This window comes from Homarus americanus, unplaced genomic scaffold (assembly GCF_018991925.1).
Source record: "Homarus americanus isolate GMGI-L3 unplaced genomic scaffold, GMGI_Hamer_2.0 scaffold41366, whole genome shotgun sequence".
Classification (NCBI taxonomy): Eukaryota; Metazoa; Arthropoda; class Malacostraca; order Decapoda; family Nephropidae; genus Homarus; species Homarus americanus.
Genome location: NW_024723541.1, coordinates 7,541,823 through 7,563,463, shown reverse-complemented (window position 1 = coordinate 7,563,463; position 21,641 = coordinate 7,541,823). Strand labels below are relative to the sequence as shown.

Genomic DNA, 21,641 nt, shown 5'->3' with positions numbered 1-21,641 from the left:
GATACAAAAACGGTCGGCAACTTTTCTACAGTTACTATCTTTGAGTTTTTTAGCCCAAAAATTAAGGGGTTGTTAATCTGAATATACATCGTTAATCAAATGCAGTTGCCATTTACTACACCGGTACCTTATTCTCATATGACTATAACGCGTTTTTTCTCAGCTGAGAAAAGATGCCCCGCCCATTCTCAAGAATTACAGTTGAATGGCGGTTTCAAACCTGTCCCATTTCGTCCTGAAGTAATGATGTATTTCTTTCTCAATTAGTTTATTCATAATAGTTGGGATGACTGTTTCTGACGAGAAAGAAATTTAGCTAAATTATATAAAGATATATACATTCATTATTTCAAACATAAGTACATAGGAAGTTTATCAGAAGTATTATACAGTACATGAATTAACTGTTAAACTCTGGTAGCAAATTCACGCCTTCGGAGGATGCATTTAATATAGTGAACCCTAACTTTACGCGGTCAATTGAACCCACGGCGGCCCGCGTAAAGTGAGAAACGCGTAAAGTGAACAACATAACATATGGGATTAATTGAAATAGAGACCGGGCCGACCCCCGAACTCCACTTTTTCAGACACAATACCTACGTTGTAGTAAAAATAACTTCTTAATTTTATGATGGTATGCACACACAATTAATAATTAAGAGAAATATCAATAATATTAGGTTTTTAACAATTACATTAGTAGAAAAGATGGCTGGGCACACGGGGATGGGGGGTTGGTTCCGAGGCAGAGGGCAGATTATTGGCCCTCACCTGTATCACTTGTATCAATTGTATCACTATCCACCACATAGGCTTGCAGGGCCTCTTTGTCAATCCCCTCAAAGTCCATATATGTCCATATCCTCACTATCATTATCACTATCACTGACTTGGGCCGGCTGTGGTGGGTGGCGGGTGAAGAACTCGGTAATGTTTTGATGACTGGGCGACCTTGTGCGCACCCTGCTCGAGCCGCTCTCCGCGTAAAAGGGTACACACACCACGGAAAGTGAGCATTCCATGTTCGGCAGGGTACCGCATAAAGGTGGAAACGCGTAAAGTGGGACCGCGTAAAGCGAGGGTTGACTGTATACTTATTTTTACCAACAATAAGGCATACAGTCAGTCCTCGACTTACGACGGGGCTAAGGACCCACGACCAGGCCGTAAGTAGAAAATGCGAAAATAATACATAGAAAATCTTCAGTAAAATGGGTGTCTCTTTTTCTTCTCAGCATCACGAGAACTCTCACCTTTACGCTTGCCAGCCATTTTAAAGGGAATTACAAACGAAAATTTTGTCAGTACACAGTGTGATCACTAACGTCGGGACTCGAAAATACGTAATTTGAAAAATATTTTATATGACTGCAGCGGTCGTACGTCCGGGTGGTCGTAAGTCGAGTATGTCGTAAGTCGAGGACTATCTGTACTAAGACAAATTACATATCAGTAATACTACATTATACAAAAACTAACATTTTAAAAGATTAGAATCACATTGAAATATTTACACGGCCGTCAGCAGAGACGGAAAATATGAAGTTGTTCGAAGTTGCATTTCCCGCTTCTGCTGACGGCCGTGTAAATATTTCAATGTGATTCTAATCTTTTAAAATGTTAGTTTTTGTATAATGTAGTATTACTGATATGTAATTTGTCTTAGTATGCCTTATTGTTGGTAAAAATAAGTACTGCATATATTAAACACATCCTCCAAAAGCGTGAATTTTCTACCAGAGTTTAACAGTTAATTCATGTATAATACTTCTGATAAACTTCCTACGTACTTATGTTTCAAATAATGAATGTATGTATCTTTATATAATTTAGCTAAATATCTTTCTTGTCAGAAATGGTCATCCCAACGATTATGAATGAACTCATTTAGAAATACATCATTACTTCAGGACGAAATCGGACAGGTTTGAAACCACCATTCAGCTATAATTCTTGAGAAGGGGCGGGGCATCTTATCTCAGCTGAGAAAAAATGGACTATAATGAAAAATGCAGTTTCTTGTATTAATTGGTTTTCCACTTAGTTTGCTAAGACTGAAGCATAATCTTACCTTAGCCAAGGAGAATACACGAAGCTCTCCACCAAGTCTGGTAGAGAACCCTGGCAGCAATATTCTGTGGGCAAGGTGAGAGACTGGCTCACCTGCTCCAGCAGTCTGGTGGCCATGCCTGCTGGACCTCCTCCTGTCGAAAGCAATATAAAAATGAAAGATTAATTAGTCACTGATCATCTTAGCCCCAACCCTTGCAGACACCCATGATAAGCAAGGTTAGATTTGGTCGGTTCATATAATGTATAATGTTCTGTACAGTAAAGTATTATGAAATGAAGCACTGCAGTACCAAAGAAAATTGCACAACTATGAACAGTTACTGCCACTCTTAGTCTTTATCCTTTTCGTCACAAAACATATTACCACCTGGTAAAACAGTTGGCCAGTTCTCTGTTACACATGTCAGTAAGTACCTGTACTGGGCACATATGGGAACTTTAATGTACTGTACCTGAAAAAGTTGAACACTATTCCAGTGTCTGTGAAGCCTGAACTTAAAGGTCAAACTTGGCGCTGTTACAACATTCAATGACAGGTTATTCCCAGAGACCACAGCTCTAACTCCAAAGAAGTTAGCTATGACAGTTTTGTTTCTGTAATGAATGATTTTTTAAAATTTATATTGTGACCTCTAGCAAGATTGCCACCCACTAACTTCAGACATGTTCATTTGACCATGCAATGCCATTTGAGTTGCTCATACTGTACACTTCTATGAAATTCCCCTTCCTCTTCTGTAGTAGAAACACGACAGCTAAAAATGTTCTAGTCTCCTCATAAGTGAGGTGCCTGAGTGTTGACACCAGTTTGGTAGGTCTCCTTTGGACATTGGCATAGCTTGGCGACCAAGCAGAACAACCTACTGTATGGGTATAAGTTCATGTTTGTTTACCCATGTCATACTGTATGTATCTTCAATACAGTACTTTGAACAGGGATCCCAGATTATTTTTTTTTATTTTTTTTATTTTTTTAGTTTATGGAATGCAAATCCAGTGAGGGAACAAAGTAAAAAGTGTATACGTGTACCCTTTAAACATGGATGCATAAAATTATTTCCTTTTCTTGGCAATAATTACATTGTTTAGGGCACTAAATGGAAAAGATGAATTCTGTATTCTAATTGAAGAACCTAAAAAAGTTGACTTTACCAAAATTTACATTGGAAAACTTAAGTTTAGGTTTGTAGCAAGTACGCCATGGCCTCTGGAAGTGGCAGTGAATGAAACCAACCCATCACTGAAGAACGTCTAATATTAGCAAGAATGAACAAAGTTTGGATGTGTTCAGATGCATTCCAGCTAAAATCAAACACAACTCAGTCATGATTTTTTTAATATGGCAGACTGGATGAGGGCAACAGCCTACTGGCCACGAGACTGTTACAGAATCTAACAAGATGGTTAGGTACACCTTAGTGTCCTGTCAGAATTTTGTTGAATTTTATGAAATTTATTTTTTTAAATACAAATTTCAATACGATCACCCAACACAGCTGATAAGTGGAACTTAATTTTATCTATAAGTCTGAACTATAGGTACAGTACAGTATATGCAGCTTTGTACTGTACCACATTGGAAACCCCACTTCTTGTCAGATTAGCAAAGTTTACCAATGCTGGGTCTGGTTAGTACTTGGATGGTGACCGCCTAGCCCTAAGAACATCAGATGCTGCTGGCATATGGATTCTACTGGAAACAGGCCTCTCATGGTTTTGTCAGCTATCCTTGGTCAAATTGACTGAATATCAATTATTATTACCTAATCCCAAAGATAAGAATTACCCATTTTACATCACCCCATATGAAGCGATGCATTCGTAAATAATGCTTACTCAACAAGGCTATAGAGCTAATATCATGATATAACATAACCTAACATTACCAAAAATATAGCTTAAAATCATTTTATTAATACAGCTTTTGTCCCGAGCTTATTTTACATTTAGCTTTATCACCCTAATGCTAACTTAACCTATATCCCTATAGCTAATATTAGGGTGGTTAATTTTCAGGTGAAGTAAGCTGGGGGTAAATCATCAGATCATTCCACTGATATTTTTGTTTATGCATGAAAACAAACATATCAAGGTAAAATATAAGAAGGTTCCATGCAAAATAATACAAATTTCTGCTGTAGCTAATCTTTACACCACACAATGCAGTACAGTAATATTTTATAAGTTAGTTTGGTTAGGTTGCTTCATATACTTCATATTCTTAATTGATGATGAAATGTGCATTTTTCATTGTGATCCTCTTTACTTAGGCTGTAAATGGAATTTGTGGGTGAAAATCTTGGGGGGAGGAAATCTCCATAAATAAGAGCAAACCCTTCTATTTAAACTTTATCTATACCATTATCGATCCCATTAAAAATTAGGGCAATACTTGTCATATTATGGAATAAATTATGTTTGTGTTTACCTTTACTTTAAATGTTCTCTTGTTCTAATTGGGTTTTTTGTTCTGATGCACATGTACAGTGTATATGTATATGTATGTATGTATGTATGTATGTGTGTATATATATATATATATATATATATATATATATATATATATATATATATATATATATATATATATATATATATATATATATATATATATATATACTATATATATATATAACTGCAAAGACCCTACGTTTAACAAAATTTAGGTTAACGAGCACTTGCCTTCCCATAAGAGATCTTCCAATTGGTTAACGAACAAAAAATTAAAGTTAACGAATTTCTTACGAACCCGACCTCAACATGTTTTAAACTTTGCACACTGACGGGCAACCAGCTTTGAAAACATCAGTCGCCAGCCCATTAGCCTTCGGTTCTAGGAAGCTTAAATTCCTTACTATTTTAGTAAATATCAAGAAGTTTATACTATTCAATAATTTTAAAAGTTTAATATTCAATTTTTTAGTCATTTTAACAATTATTGAACATAATTGAAGGTAAAGTGACTAGTTTAATGCGTGGCATCCAGCCTCTTAACACAGCAAACAGACGTTAGTCTCTCTCTGTTTTCACTGGAGGTAACATCTTGCTTGAGACTCTCTTCAACTAAATGCTTTTTTTATGTGTTTCCAAGCAAATTATTGGTCATTTTGAAATATATTTTACAAATTGACAATATATAATGCAGTGCAGTGTTGATTTAAAGAAAATAATGAGTGAAATGGCGCCATGGGGCGACTTCTCTTCCACCCCAATGCCTTCTCTTCTTCCTTCTCCTCCACCCCCATTCTAAATCCCATCATCATCATCATCATCCAGAGACATACCTCAAGTAAGTAGACTTTTCTACCATTTTTGTTGAATTTAGGAAATTTTGGGTGAGCTAGAACCAGTACCCAAAACCATTGAAACAATGGTTTGATTCCAACGAACTTTTAGGTTAGCAAACGACCTTCTAGACAGTTGGGTTAAGTTAACAAGATGCTGTAATAATATGTATATATATATATATATATATATATATATATATATATATATATATATATATATATATATATATATATATATATATATATATATATATATATATATATATATATATATATATATATATATATATATATATATATATATATATATATATATATATATATATATATATATATATATATATATATATATATATATATATATATATATATATATATATATATATATATATATACATACATACATACATACATACATACATACATACATATACACTACATCCTTGACCACCGAAGGGTCAAGACGTACCTGGCGCTCCTCTCGGAGCAGCCAGGTCAACTGTTAAGTTGGCCCATACCAACTCCCTCCCCTGAACCCTCCTCCCCACCGGAATATCAACAAGTTCACGCCAGAAGTTACTATTTCATTTAGGAAAGGAATGGAACCAGTATTAAACAGAGGTGAACAGTGGTGAACAGTGCTTAAGTCAGTGAGAACAACTCAACAGTAACAGTCGCACCCAAGTTAACCTTCACAGAGTGAGGTCCCAGGTACCCAGTGATAATGGCCCGTGAGACCCAACAACCAGCGATGTGTTAATCCGTCTACGATAGGAAGGCCTGGGACCACACCTCACTCATATAACACCGTCTGTGAGGGAATTACTACACCACGTGAGGCCCCGCATAACACCATCAGTGAGGGAATTACTACACCACGTGAGGCCCCTCATAACACCATCTGTGAGGGAACTACTACACCACGTGAGGCCCCGCATAACACCATCTGTGAGGGAATTACTACACCATGTGAGGCCCCTCATAACACCATCTGTGAGGGAATTACTACACCACAGTGAGGCCCCTCATAACACCATCTGTGAGGCCCCTCATAACACCATCTGTGAGGGAATTACTACACCACGTGAGGCCCCGCATAACACCATCTGTGAGGGAATTACTACACCACGTGAGGCCCCTCATAACACCAGCAATTATGTTTTATCATATTCGCCACTTATCAGCTTACTAGCCGTTTGGGCGGTCTATCCAGTGTTAGTACAGGAGGAAACCTGTGGTGTTTGGTAGTGAGGGTCACACTGGATAACACCCTTCTCACGTGTGTCCGGGCCGAGGCTCGAACCCTTGACATATTGGTGAAAGTTATGCACATTACCGCTGTACCACAATTATACTCTTAGTAATTTTTAAAAATGCTGTATAGATGCAGAGTGACTTTGTTGTGGCAATATTTAATAATATTTGAGGAGATGGCTAACACTCGAAGGAGTTCTTCGATTTCTTCCATTTCTTCCACTGATGTTCTTTGGATGATAGTAAATAATAAAAATGACATGATAAATTTTAATTTTAATTACAGGTTGACAACCCTTTATCCGAAATTCCTAAAACCGAAAAGCTCTGAAAACCGAAAGTTGTTTTTTTTTTTTTGTGGGGCAATTTTTTTTTTTTTTTAAACGGATTAGCCCACCCGGGCATAGATCACTGACCCATATTGGGGCGTGGGGGCGAAAATGTAATAGTAATAATAATTATAATAATAATAATAATAATAATAATACTAATAATAATAATAATAATAATAATAATAATAATTATAATAATAATTCATAGTAAATACAATTTTTAATAAAAAATACACCAAAATAAAATAATAATGATAACAATAAAATAATAATAAAATTAATAATAATAACAATAATACTGTAATAATAAAATAATAATAATAAAGAATACAAGAATGAAAAAAAGATAAAAAGTGAGAAACACGACCTGGACCTATGAATTATTATTATTATTATTATTTTAATTTTTATTATATTTTCGCCCCCCCCAGGCCCCAATGTGGGTCAGTGACTTGTGCCCGGGTGGGCTAAAAGAAAAGAGAGAGAGAGAGAAAAAATAAAACTAACCATTCTGAAAACGAAAAATTCCAAAATCCGAAATGCCTCTGGCACCAAGGATTTTGGATAAGGGATTGTCAACCTGTATAAGTATTTATTTTTAATGTTTTTAGTTCTTCTCTATCTATGAACATAAATCACCTGTGGTAGGCAGAGTATGAAGGATGAGGGATATTGTAGGGTAAACCTCTGATGTCTCGATGTGCTTTGTACGGGAAAAAATTAATTATTTACCATAAATATTCAGCCAAAAAATCTGCCGTCTCGGTGAATGCTATCGCTTCTCTTTGTTTGTTTATGCTTGGACCGGTTCCATGCGTGCTCTCATGTCTACAAAAAACATAAAATTACACCATACCTCGTCAATAAAGTTGTTTTTATTGGTACCAGATATCAAAGTAAATACTTTGTTTAATATGGCAGGGGGTCTGCCCCCATGGCTAAGAAGACAGGTATGGTCAGGTAGGTTTCTTTGGTTGGTTAGGTCAGGTTCTAGTAGTTGAGCAATGGGTTAATATTTACCACAGTCCAGTTGATGAGTTATTTATTTTTGTTATTTTTCTTACTATATTTTCATCAGTGAGTTCTGATATGATAATCATTTCTTGTGCAAATGCTTCATTTGGTAGATAATTAAGGTTAGGTTAGGTTTAATTTAGAAATAACCACTTTTTAACACATTTGCACAAACTATGACGGTGCCACTATAAAGCACAATAAAATTTAAGCGATTTTATAATAAGTTTCTATGAAAAATTGGTGGCGGATCAATCGTCAATAACTACCAAGCAATGTGTTATTCCGATGGCTTAGGCAATTTTAAGACACTTTTTTCTGTGACTTTTCCATTGCAAATGACTTAAATATACTGTACTGGGGTAGCCAAGGGGTCAAAACCCCCCTGGTTAGGAAGTTAGGTTAGGTAATTTTAGTTTATTTGTGTGGTAAATGTAATAGAAGAAAAGTGGGTATTATTTTACTTTCGGACATTGCGCACCCAAGAGTTATAAACTACTGAAACATTTGGATCTCCTTATTCTGAGCAATTTCCGCCAAAAATGAAGGTCAGATTCATTTAAACCACGCCAAAATACACTGGATAAACATACATATTGGTCAACCTCTAGGGACTCGTATCCGTGGTTGGTCTAAAGTACAGTGACCAAAATTAATGAAATTGAACAACACCTTCTGGTGCTAGCCATCTCCTCCAGGATTACTCAAAATTTGAAAGATATAAAGTAACACACCTCCTTAACCTTACACCCTATTATTAATACTTATATTCTTCACTCTACCCTTGCCAACAATCTTATTACGGACTTCCCTTAAATTAACTTCACCTTTCTATCATAATACAAACAAGATAATTAAACTGACAGCATAAATTGGATCATCGTCTCCAAATCAGAATAATTCCATTCCGAGTCCTAATGGAGAAATAGAGGTATTATGGCTGTACTTAGTGCTGCTGTGTCCCCCCTATACCACGGAGAGTTAACTTACAGTCTTATGAAGTGAGGGAGTGACAGTGAAGCTCCCACATAGCAGTCCCGTGACAGCTGATCCTCATCACAAACGTCAACTAACACCGCCTGGCGAGCCAACACCTCCTGAGTCACCGCCTCACCAGCGACCACCTCACCAGCGATCACCTCACCAGCGATCACCTCACCAGCGATCACCTCACCAGCGATCACCTCACCAGCGATCACCTCACCAGCGACCACCTCACCAGCGACCACCTCACCAGCGACCACCAGCGAGATCACCTCACCAGCCATCTCACCAGCGACCACCTCACCAGCGATCACCTCACCAGCGATCACCTCACCAGCGATCACCTCACCAGCGATCACCTCACCAGCGATCACCTCACCAGCGACCACCTCACCAGCGACCACCTCACCAGCGACCACCTCACCAGCGACCACCTCACCACCAGCGATCACCTCACCAGCGATCACCTCACCAGCGCACACCTGATCACCTCACCAGCGACCACCTCACCAGCGACACCTCACCAGCGACCACCACACCACCAGCGACCACCCCACCAGCGATCACCTCACCAGCGCGCACCACCCCACCAGCGATCACCTCAACCAGCGATCAGCCTTTCACCACCCACCACCAGCCACCTCACCAGCGACCACCTCACCAGCCACCACCTCACCAGCGCACTCACTCACCAGCGACCACCTCACCAGCACTCACCTCACCCCAGCTGATGCACCAGCCTCACCTCTCACCAGCAGACCACCTCACCAGCGACCACCTCACCACCAGACCACCTCACCAGCACCACCTCACCAGCGATCACCGCCACCAGCGATCCCTCACCAGTGACCACCTCACCAGCGACCACCTCACCATGACCACCTCACCAGCCACTCACCACCACAGCGACCACCACCAGCGATCACCACCAGCGATCACCTCACCAGCGACCACCTCACCAGACCACCTCACCAGCGACCACCTCACCAGCGACCACCTCACCAGCGATCACCTCACCAGCGACCACCTCACCAGCGACCACCTCACCAGCGATCATCGTCACCAGCGGCCGCCTCACCAGCGACCGCCTCACCAGCGGCCGCCTCACCAGCGACCACCTCACCAGCGACCACCTCACCAGCGATCATCGTCACCAGCGACCATCTCACCAGCGGCTTCATGTCGCAGGTCTTATGTGCTCCTCTGCTGGTACCTGTACACCCATCTCCCAATTGCATGGGTATCCCAGTCTCAGTCGGTGGAGGGTGCTTTCTTCCCATCTTGTTATATCCTTCATGAATAGTGTCTCATAATTCATGACCAGATATACCACCTGGCCATTCGTGATTCTGGTGTTAATCTTGTATGTCTTTCTATTTTCCACAGGGCCGTTCGTGTTATTGTAATAATAATAATAATAATAATTAACGGTTTATTGAAAGAGCTTGGCAGCCAGAAGGCTGAAAATATACAGTTACATATTTGGGGAATGGGTTACGAATTACAAATAATATACAAGTAACATAAGTGACACAAATAAGACATATAATAACTAGATGGGGAAAAGCTCAAACTACAGTCCATTTCAACATAGTGACAGTGTAAGGAGCAGTGTTTACTGGGAGTGAATACACTGATTTATTACAAGTTATTGATAATTTTTACAATGGTTGGGACTGGGCTGTTCTTATAGCGATCAGTTCGTGCACGTATGGGCTGGATGCGGTTGTGGTGTCGAACAGCAATTCTCGGACAAGGGATCTCAGGTGGTAGTAGGAGCCGGTGTCTTCTTTATCTGTTCGTGACTGGATGGGATGTCTATCTCAATGTTTCGCTCCAGGAATGGTCGAAGAAATGGCTGCTGAGATTCAATGTCACGAAGTGTAAGAGGATGCACCTGGGGTGTACCAACGGTAAGGAGGCGTATCATATGTTCCAACGGGATGAAGAAACTGCACTATTTGAGACTGAATGTGAGAAGGACCTAGGTGTGTATGTTGACAATGAGCTGAAGTTCTCGGCCATTGCGAGAAGAAGGTAAATCGGGCAAATAAATTATTAGGTCTAATAAGAAGGTCGTTCAGATATCTAGACGGTCCGTCCCTCGTAAAGATCTTCAAGAGTGAAGTGCTTCCCCATCTGGAGTACTGTTGTAGTGAATACTCTCCCCCACAACTGCTGATTGGTCAATTACCGTCCGCTTCCCAGCCAACCAGCAGCGTGTTGTTGTTGTTGTTGAGATTGTCGGACCGTAGTCCGACACGGGCCTTTGCCTGTAGGCGGCCCGTTTGATGGTTCCGGCTGGAGCTCTTGGAGCAGCCAGACCGGATTTGGGATTGGGGATGGAGGTTGTCCTACCTGCAGATATGAAAGGATACTGCAGGTTTGCAAGTGTAAGCGGACCCTTGGTCAGTAAACGCTTACCACCAACCCCCACTCTTGGACGTGGTCAGTTTCGGAGTGGCGCGCCCCCCGAACTGGGGTCTGCACTTGCTGAGGGAGGATGTTGCATCAGCCGGTGTCTCGGTGGCTATGGCTTCCTGAGTTATTCTTTTGAGGTCCTCCTTCTGGAGGTTGGCTTTGCTATCACCTAGTTCGGTGATTTTGAGTGTGGCTGGTGGAGGGCTCCATGGTGGTGGAACTACATAATCCCTGTCTCGTATGTCTTTGTTGTTCTTGACGAGTATTTATGCTTGCAGGTGCCTGATGACCTCGCTTGCCTCGTGCGACCAGGTGGCCCCTCGCACTCTGTGGTCGAGGTGGAGGGAGGCACTGATTCGCGTTTTGGCAGCTGTGGGCTTATCTGATCTACAGATTTTGGCGAGGAGACCGGCTGTCACCTGCTTGACTCGTACTGCCAGGGGTGGTAGTTCAGTTTCCATTTGCAAATTGCAAATTATGGTCCACTTGGGTGCTCCGAGAATGGTCCTGAGAGCATTATTTTGGATAACTTCTAGCTTAGCTATCTGGTCTTCTCTCAGTCCAATGAGCGCTGGAGCACTGCAATCTACCAGCGATCTGATGGCGGCCGTGTAGTAGGCTTTGAGCACGTGTATGTTCGCTCCTGCGGTTGTGCTGGTGAGCGACCTCATTATGTTGTGTCTGCTCTTCTTCCTGTGCCTGAGATACTCGAGTTGCGGCTTGGAAGTGAGTTTCTGGTCGTACCAGATTCCAAGACACTGGTGGGTGTTGGTCCAGACTACCGGCGTGTTTTGTATGGAGAGCATCATGTCTGGTGTGTCTGTGCAGATGGCCATCGCTTTCGACTTGGCTGGATTTATCTTGAGTCCAAGTCTGTTGCACTCCACTTCTATAAGTTGGAGTGCGTGTTGACTAGTCTGTTTGCTCCTCTTACTATGAGCTGTAAGTCGTCTGCATAGCAGAGGAGCTTGGCTGTTTGTCTGAAAGGTAGTCTGACTAGATTTTCCATCAGGACATTGAGCAGCTTTGGACTGAGGATGCCTCCTTGTGGGGTTCCGTTTTCGTGGACCCTGTAGCTTGAAGTTGCTCCCTGAAAGCGTACTCTTGCTTCTCTCTGTGTAAGGTAGTTCTGGATCCACCCCAGCAACCATCCTTTGACACCTTTTTCGGCGAGCGTTGTTATAATGGCCAGTGGATTTGCTAGTTCGAAGGCCTTCTCCAAGTCGAGGAAGACCACCAAAGCTGGTTTATTGTCCACTGTGCTCAGTATCTCGGCAATGTTGTTGCTTGTGCCGGTGTTCTCGGTGTAAGCAAAAATGTGAGGGTGTGGGCTGCCGACTTTCCACTTGAGCAGAGAAAACCTCCTCTAAAGAAGCTCCTCCACAGCAACTCCTCTACTACGCAGCAACTTCCCAGCACCTAACTGCTCTGTACATATAATATATAAATATAAAGAAAACGCCATTGTGAGTTTCCTTTCACACCTTAGTGCGAGATCTCCTACATGTACGTATGTATGTGAGCCTAACAAAGAGAAATTGGACAACTGGCCACATACACTACGCTACAATGTCACCCCGTCTGGTCCCCGAGATATACTAGGGACTGTCAGTTGATTGAAAATGTTCAAAGGAGGGCCATCAGACTGGTGCCTGCACTTCGGCACCTCAGCTACCCTGAAAGATTGGAGCGCCTACAGACGGGCAAGGGGCAACCTAATTGAGGTGTATAAGCCTCTCAAGGGGCACTACTTAGTCGAGTGTCCTTACCTGGAGCTGGCGGACGCTCGCCAAGGGGTTGTGGAGTACAGGTTGTTGGGTTCACACTCAGGATGGGATGGAGAAAGGAAACTCACAATGTGCTCTCTGTATACATATTGTATTGGATGTACAGTGCAGCTTGGTGCTGGGAAGTGGCAGCGTGGTTACAAGCGTGATGTAGAGAGAGCTGGTTGGTGAGGGTGCTCAGAGGAGGACCAGCTTGTGGGTCGCCATGGTAGCCGTCGGGAGCAAGGGCCGCCAGGCAGGAGGAGGAGGAGGTGATGCTTGCTGGTTGGTGTAGGTAGAAAGAGAGAGGCAGGTCGGTACGGTACGGAGTCATTAGTTATGAGGTGAAAGAAGATTATTAGGGGTTGAAGAAAAAGTGGTGAAACTGAAATACAGTAGGAGTAGAAAGAATCTGGGCTCAACCAGATCGCTTCATCTTTCCTATTGGTGTTTTATCTTTGTTCTGCTTCCTTGGGTCGTCAGACCCTTGTATTAATATTGGTTTATTTATATGGTGCTGCTTATTATTATTATTTTTATTTACTGTTGAAGTTAGTGAGCCCGCCCAGGTCCTTGTGTAGCTGGGAGGGTAGTCACAATTTTTTTTTTTTGGCTAAGGTGTTAGTTAAGTGTTAGTTGTGTTAGTCTAAAGGTACACTGTATGGAGAGGCCTGCCAGGGTCTTAGTGGAGCTGGTAGGTCACTCTCATCTTTTATTCTCTCTATTAATGTTTTATATGTATATTGGGGCAGGAGATGGTTCAACTACTTTCTTCCTGGCTGATTTAAACTAACTGTGTTCTTGGAATTCTTCGTTGTCTATGTTATTTATCCAGTTTTGGTATGTTTCTGTGTTAAGTTCAGTCACTTTTTTCCAAATATTTGCGGCTTTGTTGTGTATTTCTACATTGATTGCTAGGAGGTTTGCTCTCTTGTGTAGCTGTTCATTATTGATATGGTCTGTATATTTTATGTTATATATAAATCTGAGGGCTATATTTTGTACTGTTTGTAACCTTTTAATGCTCGTTTTACTAAGAGTGTTCAATGGGATGGGTGGGTAGTCCATAATTGATTTGACAAGGGCTACATAAATCTTTCTTTTGTTATTAATGCTAAGGTTCTTAAAGCGTTTTATTTTTGATAATCTTATTCTTGCCTGTCGTTCTTTATCTTTTAAGTATGTTATATATCCTCTTTTTGTTAGTTTTAGTCCATTTTTTCTCAAAACCATTTATATTTTTTATCGCTCTTACCGTGTAGAGTGCTATAAATTGGGTTGATTTTCGTGGGTATGATACTATTTGAGTAATATCATCAGCAAACATTACATATTCGCTAAAGGGGGTAGGTTGAGGTGTGTCTGAGGTATAAATTGTATATAGTGTTGGAGAAAGGCATCCTCCTTGAGGTACTCCATTCTCAAGATTAAACATAGTTCCCATAAAGTTTCCAATTTGAATTTGTGCTCTCCTATCATCTGAATAGTTACACAACATTCTTAGCAAGTGTTCGTTAAGTCCCAATTTTAATATTTTAAGCCTAAATGCCAAACTTTATCAAAAGCCTTAGAAACGTCCCTTAAAATTATATTGATCTGGTTCCCCTTGCTGACCACGAGGTCAGGTCTTATATAGCGGAGGTAGGCGTGGCTTAATAGTTGACCTCCGTCATGTAAGGCGGCGCTGGTTGACCTAGACCACAAGGCATACACTGGGGAATTGGTGGGGTAGGCTACTCAGCGACAAGCGTGTTTAGGGGAGGAATCCACTACAGGGTCACAGCTCAAGGCTGAACAAACCACAGGTCCAGAAAACTGCGAGGGCAAACTTTTTCGAAGTGAGAGTTGTGAACTCTTGGAACAATCTGCCAGAAAGTGTTGCAAGAGTACGTGAAGGAACAGTAGTAGTATGGGGTATGGGATGTTTGGGTTCACACTCAGGATGGGTTGGAGAAAGGAAACTCACAATGTGTTCTCTGTATACATGTTGTATTGGATGTACAATGCAGCTTGGTGCTGGGAAGTGGCAGCGTGGTTACAAGCGTGATGTAGAGAGAGCTGGTTGGTGAGGATGCTCAGAGGAGGACCAGCTTGTGGGTCGCTATGCTCGCCGGCAGGAGCGAGGACCACCAGGCAGGCGGAGGAGGAGGAGGTGTTGCTGGCTGGTTGGTGGAGGTAGAAAGAGAGCGGTCACCACGAGGTCAGGTCTTAAATAGCGGGGGGTAGGCGTGGCTTAGTAGTTGACCTCCGTCATGTAAGGCGGCGCTGGTTGACCTAGACCACGAGGCAAACACTGGGGAATTCGTGGGGTCGGCTACTCAGCGACAAACAGCGTTTGTAGGGGAGAAATCCACTACAGTAGTATAAGGAAACGGTAAGAGGAGGAGGACCGAGTGGAGAAGGAGGGATGGACGAGGAAGAAAGAGGAGTAAAAGGAGGAAACATATGATAGGGAGCAATACAAGGTGCTGGTTCACGAACGCTAAAAAAAAGTGAGTAAAGAAAGACGGCACCGAGTGTGAATTCTTTCAAGACCAGACTTGACCAACACTGGAGCAGGTTCCAGGACATTCAGGAGCCGGTGCATGCCCAGTACTTGCCAACAGTGCGTAACAGAGACGTGACCGATCGCCCAAATGGCTAACGAGCCGATCGGTGGTGAAATGGAAAAAAAATCTGAAGTTCACCAAAGGACCGTGTCACCTCCTACTATGGTGAAGGCTGCTCCTGCTTTCGTATTGCTGGGTTCAACGGAACCATCTACAATACAGTGACTACGATAGTATATATATTCAGTGTCAAAGAAAACGTGTTTTATTCTTGTAGTATAAACGACCCGTGGAGCTTTAGTCAACAAGTCAACAAGTCTTTCAAAGCAGTGTAAGTCAACTTAGCCAAGACTAGATCCTTTGTTTAATTGTCGGAAAAGGAAAAGAAGAGGAAGGAGCATAACAAAGCATATATTTTATCCTATGGTGCTGTAGTAAACGCTTTATCTCTGTCATCACCACACAACATCAATCCGCTTAAAAACATATTGGTGTACAGGAGTCTGAAAAACCCCTCTTGAGTACGAGCACAGTTTAAAGAAGTTATATACCACCAGTAACCATGGAAGAAGAATGTCAAGGATGCTCACTGAACTATATAGACTTAAACCATGTCATGGGTGACGAGGATCTACTTCGGGCATTCCTTTTGAATCATCGTGTGGTGAAGAAATTTATCAAGTGTCCAACCTGTAATACTGTGATTTATCCCAATCACGCAAGACGTTTTGTATGTAACAAAGTGGTGTACCAGGGACGCAAACCCAACATGAAGAAGACGAGGTGTAGGTTGAATGTGAGTGCACTGGAGGGCACTCTTTTTGAACAAAGTAATTTTTCTTTCCAGCAGATACTGACACTAATTTATTGGTTCCTCATCCCAGGAATATCACTGGAGCAAGTGGTATTTGAAGTCGGTCTTACTCAGAAGGTTGTGATTGACTGTTTTAATGTTTTCCGAGTGGTCACTTGCACTTACTGTGAAACTAAGTGCAACAATCTTGGTGGACCAGGAACCATTGTTGAGATTGATGAGATAATGTTTGGAAGTAGGAAAGACAGCCTTGGGCATGCGATTGAGGGATACTGGGTGCTTGGAGGCATCCAACGTGGCACGAGGAGAGTATTTTTGGTAATTGTCAAGGATCGTACCGAACAGACGTTGTTGGCAGCCATCAAGCGGTGTGTATTGCCCGGTACTGTCATCATTACCGATGACTGGAAAGGTTATAAAAATCTGCAGAATGAAGGATATGAGCACAGAACAGCGATACATTCTAATAAATTTGCAGAATCTGAGACAGAGTCGACCATGCAAAACATACAACGTCTGTGGCGTGATGTGAAGGAGGAATTGCCCAGTTATGGATGGTGCTGGGAACAACTAAGGGGACATCTGGCAACCATTGTATTCAGGAAGACTTTTCCTACACCTGAGGAACGTTTGCATGCCTTTCTTGTTGCCAGTGCAGTTATGTTTCCTACTCAGTGATGTATGGCAAGATTATATCCGAGTTTCAGTCGTAGTACAGTACTTGTAAACAATATGAAGGTGTCACTTGTAAACTTGCCATTTGATATTTGTTTGAAGTGGTGGTGTGTCTGGTAGTGGACCTTTACTTCTGCTGTTTGTGTGGCACACATTCTGATTGATGGAGGCTGATAGCACTGATAATCTAGATTACTGAAACGTGTTTAGGTTAGGTTAAGTTTGCAAGTGACTGTAGAAATCTTTTCTTATAAAAACGCTGATTATTTGTGAGTATTGACCGGTGTGAAATGAAACCGCCAGCACGTAAATAGTGAATATACTGTATTAGTATATTCAGAACGAGATAGTATCTACAGTCACATTATTACTGTACACAAATTGCAAACCTTATCATTTTATGGTATTTTTATGAGGTAAAAAAGCATTTACATATAGCATCTTCAATAGAAAAAATTGGTCAATTTAGGATAGCAGCCAGGTTTTGAATTCCGTTAATTTATTGTTTGTAACCAGATTACCAAACAAAAATAAGAAAAATTTCTTGTATGACACTTTCTGCACTGATGAGAAATACTGGAGATATAGTGAGTTAAAAAATCCACAACATCTGTTCTCAGCAATAGGTACACAATGAACTGAGGAGAATGATTCACTATGGGAAATGCACGGCCTGTTCATAATTTGTTTAATGTCTTGCATTGTGGGAAGGCAGTAGCCAATTAGCGAAGACCGAGAACCCGCAGGCCGGATCATCAGGCTACAGGCCACTCTCACAGTCAAAGGAGCCAGACGCGTCACATTCTGATGTCGACACCAGCCTCTAAGTAAGATCCGAGGTCAGGTTTTTATGGTTGGTTAGGTTAGGTCCTTCCCTCATCCCTGTCATGGGGGAGGAGGCTTAACTCGAAAACGGGCAGTTAGCACCAGAAACAAAGGTCAGATTCATTTGAATCACAACAAGAACCATAGGATAAACGTATTTTTTATGGAAAAATCAAAACCTGGCTATCATTAATTGGCTGAAAGATTTCCTAAAGTTCCTGGTTAATGTACGATAAAGCCACTTTTTAAAATTGTACATACTGTACTGTGTATGTACCTCAGTGGTTTGTCTTGTTATGATCAGGTACATTTCCATGTTTTTTCCCAGTTGCCAGAATGCCAAAGGTGTGTAGGCAGTGATATAGGGAAAAAAAGATATGACTGTTCATTCAGTAATACAGGGGGTCCCTGACTTACGAACATTCGACTTAGGAATGCCTGCTGATACAAACGAGGTTAAACTTGAGATTTACAGTATTTTATTTACCTGATGGCTTTTTTTTTTTTTTTTTACTTTCATTTACTGTATTTTGTTATTCTGTGACTTCTTTTGTCTTAAATTAAGTAATTTTAGGCTATGATATACAGTAGTGTGATTTTAAACATTGTTATGTAAGTACAGTATGCACATAGCATGTGTCCATCTTACGTACAAATCCAACTTATGAATGTCCTCAGGAATGTCCTCTTTACACCCAAATTAGTTATACTACAGTACTCTACTTTCTTCTTCTCGCTTACTTAAATTAATTACTGTACCATATAGACTTTTTGTATTGAAGAAATATTAAATTATTTTCTTATTCTTTGACTGGATGTCATTTTAGTGCATGCAATGTACTGTAGTTAAGGGAGTGAAAAAAAAAAAAACACGTGTGAATTCATTAAAAAAAATTGAACCTGTACAGAAAATAAAGCAGTATAGTGCATCTATTGAAGAGAGTTAAAGATTCTGAGGGTAAACCAGTTCTGACAACCCAGAAACATGGACTAGGATTCAAACTAGTGCTCACCTATTCACCAAAATTTATCCTACATTTCCAAGGTGAACTTAAACTGTTATATACTGTATTAACCATAGTGATGAAGAAACCATTACTGTATTATTAATCTCATGTTTAATTGGTGCCTTGTCTATTTTGACTGTCACAGTGGCTAACTGGAAGAAAATCTCAGCTTGATAACATAGTGACAGAGAGTTTGGATATCAACTTATAAACCTGCGAGTTTAGTTGTAAAGTGAGATGAATTCTTGGTTTCTGTTGAATGAGATAAATCCTATGTTTTATTTTGGTTATGCTGGTCGTATCCTTATAATTTTGTGCGTGTTTATATAGTGCAGAGTGGATGCTGCATACATTGTACCAGGCAGTTGGATTGTACAATACAGTGGTCCCTCGGTTAACGAACACAATTCGTTCCACAGAGTCATTCGTTAACTGAAAATTTCGTTAACAGAATCGACTATTTCAATGGGATATTGGTAATTGGTTCCAACTCACAGAAAAAGTATACTGTACATACAAAGTACTGTATACCGGTAATAGAATTAACAAAAAATTAAATACTTTATAAACTTAATACAGTACTGTACTGTACAGTATTCTGTAGAATAATAAATAAAAACAAAAGAATACTGTATTTTAACTTACTTTGAGGTGTGTATGTTGTATTCCCGGCAGCTTTGTTTACATATCAAACAGCTGATTGTAGAGGCAGTCGATGATGACATGTCATATTCTTTACAGAGTACATTGATCCTAATGCCTTCTTCGTGTTTCGTAATTTTTGCACCGTATATTATCAATATGTTAACTAAATTTCAGAATGACCAATAATTTTAACAAAAATTGCAGAAATATTCAAGAGACCAACTTTCTTGATTTTTACTCCACTGGAAACGAATGTAAACATAGAACTGATTACTGTACTGTACTGTATTGGCAGACTGGCTTATCAGTTGATGCTCACAACAAAACGTGTTTGTCGTAAGGATTTCAGTAATCAAAGTTTTGTTCGTTAATCGAACTGAAAATCCTTATGGGAGATAATTCGTTAACCAAAATTTTGTTAATTGAACCGTTCGTTAACTGAGGGACCACTGTACTGTATTATCAGTTTGAAACTTGGTTTAGTTATCAAGGGTAATTAATACCATTTACCCTGTACAATTAAATTTGAGATAAAACTAATAAATTTTTGGAATATGTTCCCTTTTTGTATTTGTTGTAATTTAAATTTGTTTACAAGATACTGTTCTGTATATAACAAATGTTCTGAAATAATAACTTGACTCATCGTCAAATTTCCAGTGGCAAGCAGGAATTGTACCGTTTGTATTTACAAATAAACCTGGATTTTTTTTTATTTAATTTTGTGGCAAACATTGAATACTGTACTACTACCTGAGCTTGGTACTGTAACTGGAAGAAAATTCCAATTTGAGCAGATATTTGAAATGTGGCTTAGTTGGTCTAGTTGTCAAGACTGATGAATTCTTGTCTCCTTTTTAGTGTTCAGTAAACCTGGTACAGTATATGATTTTTGTTGTATATTGTGTGTGTGCTAGAGTGAACCAAACATAGCCAGATCAATGTACAACACTGATGACAGGAGCCAATTCATTATAAATTGGTCTTCCCATTGTAAGGTGGTTACTAGTCAAGGCTGTAGATTCGGAGTTGTCAGTGTCACTAATAATGTTACTTTGTTGAACCTTACCAGTAAATGACTGCTGTTAAGGTTTAACAGTTTCAACAAGCCATTTACTGTACATTACTGTGTACTGGGTCCTCTGTGTTGAATAAAATCGTCTGGCATTAGTCAAATAAAATATCACTATGGGGATGCCACATCCCCATAGTAAAGGGGTTAATGGGTAGGTTTCCTTTTTTCCCCATATATATATATATATATATATATATATATATATATATATATATATATATATATATATTACTTAGACAAAAATTTTTACATATCGGTATAATTTCCTACCATTAAAACGCACATCTTATTTCATACACTGGAGTATCATGGAGTTTCCATATTGAGTTTGAGAATTTAGAGAGTTTTTGGATAATTTCCATTTTTCTTCGATATATACTTAAGAATTTAATTTTCTTTTTAGCACTACTGCAGTCAGTGCCATCACTTTTGTGTTTGAAACATTTTAAGGGCGGGCAGTAAAGTATACCCGACCAATGTTCCTATTACTAGATCTTGCTGGCTGAGTCAGCTAATTATACTGTACCAGACAAAAGCCACCCTTTATTGGGTATATTCCATATTGAGAAGGCTATGTACAGTATCAGTAAGCTTCTTTGACAAAGAATTAAAGAGAGGAGGAAGTGGTTGAAATGTATTCTCAGCACCCATAATCCGACTGTAGACTTAATGGTTACTCCTTTCTTAGAAGCAAGTCATCTATGGTAGAATTTTATCTTTCTACAGTGGAAGAGTTAGCTGTCCATTTGAGACTAGATATTTGTTATTCGAGAAAATTTTAATTGCTGATATCTTGATACTAGTGTCAGTACTGTACTGTATGTTTAACAATATAGTATATGTACTGTATTACAGGTATCAGATTAGCTAAAAATCATACTTAGCAATAATACTACAGTGTTGTCTTGGAAGAGGTG

General features: G+C 40.1%; 2 protein-coding genes across 3 annotated transcripts in view; one reads left to right on the top strand and one right to left on the bottom strand.

The window, feature by feature from the left end:
- The window catches only part of LOC121863619 (WD repeat-containing protein 81-like), a 63,137-nt gene extending 54,096 nt beyond the window's left edge, over positions 1-9,041 (bottom strand). The window contains exons 1-3 of one of the 2 annotated variants that reach the window (XM_042362361.1): positions 8,954-9,033; positions 7,682-7,777; positions 2,075-2,207 (exon numbers count right to left, since the gene is read on the bottom strand). In XM_042362361.1, the coding sequence (XP_042218295.1) occupies positions 2,075-2,190 (116 nt within the window). In that variant the 5' untranslated portion in view covers positions 2,191-2,207; positions 7,682-7,777; positions 8,954-9,033. Of the gene's footprint in view, positions 1-2,074; positions 2,208-7,681; positions 7,778-8,953 lie in introns of both variants that reach the window. The other variant, XM_042362362.1, reaches the window with a different exon arrangement.
- A 7,204-nt stretch (positions 9,042-16,245) lies between these two features.
- LOC121863648 lies at positions 16,246-17,175 on the top strand. Its single transcript, XM_042362402.1, has one exon. It carries the CDS (start codon positions 16,246-16,248, stop codon positions 17,173-17,175), a length of 930 nt encoding a protein of 309 aa, XP_042218336.1.
- The last annotated feature ends 4,466 nt before the right edge of the window (positions 17,176-21,641 follow it).